General features: G+C 39.6%; 1 protein-coding gene across 1 annotated transcript in view; it reads left to right on the top strand.

The window, feature by feature from the left end:
- LOC103515907 overlaps window positions 1–1,693 on the top strand; it is an 11,699-nt gene extending 10,006 nt beyond the window's left edge. Inside the window, exon 5 of the mRNA XM_008480850.2 lies at window positions 1,634–1,693. Coding sequence (XP_008479072.2) covers window positions 1,634–1,693 — 60 coding nt within the window. The remainder of the gene's footprint in view (window positions 1–1,633) is intronic.
- Window positions 1,694–8,288: the final 6,595 nt, after the last annotated feature.

Genomic DNA, 8,288 nt, shown 5'->3' on the forward strand with positions numbered 1-8,288 from the left:
TGTGGTACTAGCTCTCCCCCATTTAATATTACACCACCCCCCTTTAGTATTAGACCACGCCCCTTTAGCATTAGAACACATCCATTTATTATTAGACCACGCCCCTTTAGTATTGGACCACGCCTTGGAAGGACGAGTAGGTATTACCTATAAACAATAATAAGTGATAACAGTGATAAACAAATTAACATACGCCCATTTCATTTAGCTACGATTACGGCTTGTTTATTATTACAATAGTAATAAAAAGGTATAAGGGACGGACTATTGTATTCGCTTCGGTGTCGTCTGTGTGTGTCTGTGCCCATAGAAGGACTTATCCAAACCTGGTCGACCTATATATCAAATTAAAGGTCTTTTTATCAAGATCACCAAAATGGTAGTGCAAATTTTGTCCAGAAAACCATAAAGCCAAAAAAACTGGTTTTTGCGGGATTTTTTTCACATTTTCTCACACAAACTTCTTCTTCCAGCCTTCAAGTTTTCCATTGCTGCAAATGCAAACATCTCTATTCACATGGAGATCCTTTTTAAAACTATTAATATGAACTTGAATCTTAAAACATGGTCTTTAATCTTTCATAGAGTCAATTTTTTCATGCCCTGCTGGAATTTGGACAGTAGTCCTTTAAGTTATAAATCCAACACCTTGAACACCATAGGAATTGCAATATAGGGACTAAGTACCTACATAGGGTACAAATGACAAGAATCTGCTCTAATTAAGCCATTGGTGCATTCAACGAGATCAGACATTATAGTAATTAATTGACTAACATCCAGCATTGTTTAGATCTAAGCTATGGAGTGGAGTAATTAAACAATTGCATGCCATTAACGAAATTGCTATGGCAAATCTATGTAGGTATTGGAAAACGAGTAGGTATTTAATTGAGTGGATAACCAATACACTTAATTCCTAAATTGGTGACTATGTTCAGTTGATACATATGTAGGTAGAGGTGGGTACCGTAACTTGGTACATTACTAGGTTATAGGTAAAATGTAAATGTAAATGCAGTTTCTTTGTGTTATTATGTCACAACTTGGGTGCTCACTGTAGCATTTGTAGGATTTTCCCAATATCTCAATAATCCTAAAATCCAATGTTTACCTACCATGCTGGCACCGGTCGCTATGCGCATTTATGTGAGAAGAGATCTCTGGTACTATTTCCTCTAGTCATTTCCAACATCTCTCTGGAAAATCAGACATGACGGATACAGAACAAACAGGACCACCTAGTGCTATGCCAAACATCCTACTTTTCATTTTCCATGGAGCTCTAAGAAGAATCAAATACTTTATCTACAGACTTGTTAACAATAATAAACTTTTTATTAAAAAATCTTTCAAAGTTATCGATTCAAGGGAAGATTTCCTATGAGAGCAGAGATCCAAATATAGTGTCTTACTCATAAATCTGTCTGTAAGTTCATATTTTTACAAATCGGTAATATAAGATTGAGCCTATACTTGAATAGTTCAAAATTATCGCGGTAAAATCAGAAGTAGATTTAACCCTCTCAAAAAATTATGCAATGCATTCGATAGAAAGACGTGAAGAATGATGCAACAACACTGTTATCAACTCAGAACAAGGGTTATAAGGGTGTGATTCTGTTATTTCTAGGGTGAAGTTTTGAGTCAACATAGTCGACATGTTCTTAAATTAATAGCAGTCAGCTTCTAAGATCTGATGGGCAGCCCATTGTTTCGTCAGGGCACCAAACAGACCCAAACGCACCCATATTCTCACCACAACAGCCGTTGTAGCCACATTTGTACCACCAGTATTGAAGAGGATTACCTAATTGAGTTGCAAATTACTTGTCTGTGTTCAGGAGTTTCATTATTTGATAGGTGACGAGAAATCGATTATCCATACCTTGTCTTGACGTCTGGTTGACTACCACAAGACAACATACAGGGGTGTTCAATGTTCATCTCATTATGCTTCTAGCAAATCCATCCCTTCATATCAACTTCTTGGCTGATAAAAGCTTACACGTTAAATTCACACTATTTGATCCACCCCATATGATCTGTTTGATGTTCAACTTTCCGAGGACTACAGTCTCATATTGATGTACATTTTGGCCTGTACGCTCCGAAGATACTTGAGAAATGTTCAAAAATAGTCCAACGTAAAGCTCATTATGCTTCTAGCAAATCCACCCCTTCATATCAACTTCTTGGCTGATAAAAGCTTACACGTTAAATTCACACTATTTGATCCACCCCATATATGATCTGTTTGATGTTCAACTTGTCGAGGACTACAGTCTCATATTGATGTACATTTTGGCCTGTACGCTCCGAAGATACTTGAGAAATGTTCAAAAATAGTCCAACGTAAAGTAAACAAAAGATTGTAATCTTAGACGTTATGCACCTTACCTACTTATTCCAATTGTTCAAATGATTTCGCAATTTTCCGCGATTTTTCTCTCTCCGAAATTGATCTCAAGACAGACTAAACCGCGCTAATGTTGGGACCCAAGAGAGTACTTTATAGCTAATAGTCCAAGTATCTAATATTAATCCTAGATTACAGCTCAGACATAGGGTTAATCGTTTAGGTAAGTACTTGGCTAATCGTGTGAGTACCCACTCAGACATAACTTAAAAGATTGTAATCTTAGACGTTATGCACCTAACCTGCTTATTCCAATTGTTCAAATGATTTCGCAATTTTCCCGCGATTTTTCTCTCTCCGAAATTGCGAAATTGATCTCAAGACAGACTAAACCGCTAATGTTGGGACCCAAGAGAGTACTTTATAGCTAATAGTCCAAGTATCTATTAATCCTAGATTACAGCTCACAGACATAGGGTTAATCGTTTAGGTAAGTACTTGGCTAATCGTGTGAGTACCCACTCAGACATAACTCGCCTAGTGATGCTGATCACCCTCTTGATTAAGCAATTAATCAACGGAAAACTAACCATGTGGAATCTGACAACTCGAACCACACTTTGATCATTTTGCTAACCAATAGAAGAGAAAAGACTGTTGTCTTAGCAACCTTAGGGTCTACAGCAGTGTTTCTTAATTAGTTTGGCCCGCGGAACCCTTTTCAAAAGGTGAACATCTTTGCAGAACCCTGAACTTTCAAGTTTGCCCACCCCCACAGTTCCCTCTATCAAACCTCTAAAAAAAAGCTGTATAAGATGAAATACCTACCCAGTCTAAGATGGTCGTTTTGAAACTGCATTTTATCTAGTGTATGATTTTTCCAAAATACCTCGCGGAACCCTTGCCGTCAGCTCGCGGGATTATTTTGCTAACCAGTAGATGAGAAAAGACTGTTGTCTTAGCAATCTTAGGGTCTACAGTTACATATTGACTCTATGCTGGTCCATTTTCGGACGTTTCTCATGCATTGGTGCAAGGGCACATTGCCTTTCAACATGAGACTGTAGACCCTTTAGCTGAACTTTGCTTATGAAAAAAAAAAAAAATCGACTATCAGCAAACTTATTGCCTAATCAACGAATCATCAAATTTCAAATATTTACAGCATCTCATGTCCAACAACTCAGCGATCAGTTCCAGATTCCACAGAGCAACTGTTGATCACCAGTCTTCCAATCTAACATCACCCCTAGTAAGCCAACCAACCTCAAATGAATTCAATACCTATCCTTGGAACAATTGAAATTACTGCACACCAGTGTTCATACTGCCCGCCACGCACGCTCAGTCCGTCTTACAGATTTAGATCTGAAGCTTTTTCAGTCTGTCAGATGGTTTGTGTGTGAGTGGCTGGCCTTAGAAAGCTAAACCCTTGAAGACACAGAGGAAACCTGTGGCGCCCTCAATTTCAGTGTTCATACTTCATACTGCCCGCCACGCACGCTCAGTCCGTCTGACAGATTTAGATCTGAAATCTGAAGCTTTTCTTGCCACACACGTTCCAGTCTGTCAGATGGTTTGTGTGTGAGTGGCTGGCCTTAGAAAGCTAAACCCTTGAAGACACAGAGGAAACCTGTGGCGCCCTCAATTTTGCAAAACTTTATTCATGCCCATGGTTTGGTTAGTATTTTAAAAGCGAGTGGCTACTTACCATCGAGCACAGTCTTGGCGCATGCGTACTCATGAGGAGGGTTGTGCGGTTCGTATCCTATCGTGTTACCAAACCGATAGTTGAGTTGCGACTGCGCAGAGTTAACGTTCTGTATGAAGGTACGCACATGCGCATATGAACACTCGACATATGTGACGTTAGATAGGTCGAGACTGTTAGTGCAGTAGCTGGGGCCGCGGTTGTTAATGGAACTGCAGGACATACACAACAGCTTGGCGTGACCTGGGAACAAAGGAAGGGTAGAAGGTTAAGCTCGATCGACGAGGTGAATCTAGGTTATCGCGGTTGATGCAATACAGAAATGTATGCGGCACACAAGGGATCAAGAAGAGACCGCCTTAACATAATAATAAATGTTAACGAGGCAGTGTGGACGGTTTCTCTTGTCCTCCAATTTTCTGTCTTATCTACCCCAACATAGGTACTGCCAACTTCAAAAATCCGATTCACATTGTGGGATCGTGGGATCTTTATTTCTCATATAATATGGTACATAGTAAGTTTCCAATTATGGGCTATTAATAGCAAACATAATTGTTGTTCACAGTGGCGTAGCGTGTATGTATGGCGTGTATGGCGGCCATACAACTCAAAAGTTCACTCTAATGCCCATAAATATTAATGGCATGTACCTACTGTGATGGGACTTGACTTGGTAGACCTGTGCATGAGCCCTACACTTGAATTTAGACCACGCTACGCCACTGGTTGTTCATGATGTTGTTGCTTTGGTGTGAAGTTAATGTGAGAGGAATCTTCTTAGCAGGCGACAGTTCTCAAGTAAGACAGATTTCTGAATTTTGTGGACGAGATATTGTGGCAGCTCAATCTTTTTTGTGTGGGTGTAGAAGCTTGGATGGATGAGACCATTGGTTGACATCACAACAGGAATTACTTCAACACTTGTCATATCCCACATGTTGCGAATTTCAATGGCAAGATCTTGGTATTTGTGGATCTTTGTTGCTGTAGAGTGAAGGATGTTGTGGTCTGCAGGATGAGCAATGTCGATGAGTTTGACTGTTTTTTCATTTTTGTCTACCAGTACAATATCAGGCCTGTTGGCTTCAATCCTTCGATCTGTGACTACTGTCGAATCCCAATATATCTTCATATTTTCATTTTCAAGCACTGGTTGAGGCTGATATTTGTAATATTCTGTTTTGTCAGTGGTTCAAGTGACTTACAGCCTACCCAGTATTTTATGTGTAAGGATTAGAGCCTACCCACTATATACTGATATAATGCGTGTACGGTGCGTTTAGAATTATTAGGATCAGGGTTATGGTGTGCGTTCTATTCAATGATTTAATTTGTTTTGATGTCACACTGTCCCTCATTTTATTATTCATGGGACTACTCACTACTTAGACCTAGCCCGACAGTATAAGGTAATTCTGTTTCAACTTTAACTTGTATCAAACCTGTATCCCTAGTTTTAACTGCATGTCCCATTTTAACCACCTAGATCTTTCAGAACTGGGTCTGTCAGACGCTCAGCCCATCTGAAGGACTTGGGTCCTAAGTTTGTCAGGTCTGTCAGATGGTCCTAGGTCTGTCAGACCGTCTGAGCGTAAGTGGCAGGCTTTAGAGAAGAATCAAGCAGACACTAAACTTGATTCTATTCTCTACAATACTTCCTGGCAAGTTCCAAGTCTGATAATTAGACATTTTGTCTATTAAATTATACCAACATATGAGATGTCCACTAATTCGTTAATTACTGTCTCTAACATCATGTAACGTAGGTAGAGGAACTGAGTGGATGTGTTCCAACACACTATCTTCTGTTTTATCCCACTACATACTTTGCTAAGTCTCTAGCTTATTCCACCACGGACGACTGTCTGATAGAGCTGGGTCTGTCAGAAGATCTGAGTGTGAGTGGCGGACATAAGGTAAGAATCTGTTGATCAGAATATCAGATAACATCTTGAGGTTTTCCCAAACGAAACAGTGCCGTAGGTCTCTAGCTTATTCCACCACGGACGACTGTCTGATAGAGCTGGGTCTGTCAGAAGGTCTGAGTGTGAGTGGCGGACATAAGGTAAGAATCTGTTGATCAGAATATCAGATAACATCTTGAGGTTTTCCCAAACGAAACAGTGCCAAGAACCAGTTGATAGTGTTATTGTTGCCATCAGTTGTTACTGTTGCCAGCTTCCTCTATTTATATTGTTATTAATCGTTTCATGGTTTAACTGACTTACAACAAGAGAACAATAAAGACGCTTCCATCATTAGCCCTGCCCAGCACAAGGGAAGAGTAAAGAATTTCAAGTATAGATACCTGTTTTCAGCCGCTTCAGCGACAGAATGACTAGTGGTTCAAAGAAATCACTCAGAAAAAAAGGTCCCTTTACGGAGCCTCCAAAGGCCCGAACTCAAATTGAGCAAATTTACTTCATGTGTTTCCAAACATTGTTTCCAAATTTCATCAAAATTGATGGACAAACCAACTGCCATGTTGAGTAACGGAACAAACCAACAGACCAACTACGAGTAAATGCACAATCATCGAGCCAAAGTTGTGAACACATCTTTCAATAAATGTTGAACGCCAAAATGAGCAACTTTACTTCATGTGTTGAACATTGTTTCCAAATTTCATCAAAATTGGACAAACCAACTGCCATGTTGAATAACGGAACAAACCAACAGACCAACTACGAGTAAATGCACATTGCACAATCATCGAGCCAAAGTTGTGAACACATCTTTCAATTAAATGTTGAACGGACTGAAGAAAGAAGAACCAAAGACAGACGGCTTTTCCGAATTAACTTTCTTAGCAGTTCGATTATTTTATGAAGAGGGTTCCTTGTTCTTACTTGCGACCAAAAAAACCCTTCAAAGTCATGTTGAACGGACTGAAGAGTGAAGAACCAAAGACAGATGGTTTTTCCGAATTAACTTTCTTAGCAGTTCGATTATTTTATGAAGAGGGTTCCTTGTTCTTACTTGCGACCAAAAAACCCTTCAAAGTCTTCAAACCAAATTCTTGTGTCCCAACAGGGTTAACATGATTATGAACATACCCAATCATCGTCCGTATTCGCCAAATTCTTGTGTCCCAACAGGGTTAACATGATTATGAACATACCCAATCATCGTCCGTATTCTAAGTCTTGGTTAATAGATGAGGAGAAAGTGTGAAAATCAAATGAAAAATCACTTCTGAGAATGTTTGAACAGTGATTCCGTACAATTCTGAACACCAAGTGAGATACCAGGTGTACTCCAAGGGAAATTAGACCATCATCGTCAATGGAATCACCAGCGCCAATAGAACAGAATCTGGTTTATAATGACCGGATGTGACTGAAAAGTCCCATGGCTAGATGGGCACTTATCATCCTAAAGACACTGACTTTTCTTTGGCTAAAGAAATAAGCAAAAGCAAAGATATCATCTTAAAAACTTAAGCACACCAAAGGCGACTCGACACGAAAGATACGAGAAGACCATCGTCAATGGAACCACCAGCCCCAATAGAATAGAATCTGGTTTATAATGACCGGATGTGACTGAAAAATCCCATGGGTAGATGGGCACTTATCATCCTAAAGACACTGACTTTTATTTGGCTAAAGAAATAAGCAAAAGCAAAGATATCATCTTAAAAACTTAAGCACACCAAAGGCGACTCGACACGAAAGATACGAGAAGATAGATGAGGAGAAAGTGTGAAAATCAAATGAAAAATCACTTCTGAGAATGTTTGAACAGTGATTCCGTACAATTCTGAACACTAAGTGAGATACCAGGTGTACTCCAAGGAAAATTAGACCATCATCGTCAATGGAACCACCAGCGCCAATAGAATAGAATCTGGTTTATAATGACCGGATGTGACTGAAAAGTCCCAAGGGTAGATGGGCACTTATCATCCTAAAGACACTGACTTTTCTTTGGCTAAAGAAATAAGCAAAAGCAATGATATCATCTTAAAAACTTAAGCACACCAAAGGCGACTCGACACGAAAGATAAGAGAAGAAAGAAAAGACAAAGACACTGAGAAAAAAAAAACTAGAAACTAGGGTGCCGTAAGGCCAATCGAGTGAATAGATGGATGTTCCTACCTGCCTAGTTCTGTATTCATTTTATCAACTTAGGCCAGCCTCTCATTATCAGGTAGATCTGACACTGACAGGTACGGCTGAAAAGATCCGCCTGTCAGGGGTACCTGATGAGCA

The sequence above is a fragment of the Diaphorina citri genome, unplaced genomic scaffold, assembly GCF_000475195.1.
Source record: "Diaphorina citri unplaced genomic scaffold, Diaci psyllid genome assembly version 1.1 scaffold1440, whole genome shotgun sequence".
Lineage (NCBI taxonomy): Eukaryota > Metazoa > Arthropoda > Insecta > Hemiptera > Psyllidae > Diaphorina > Diaphorina citri.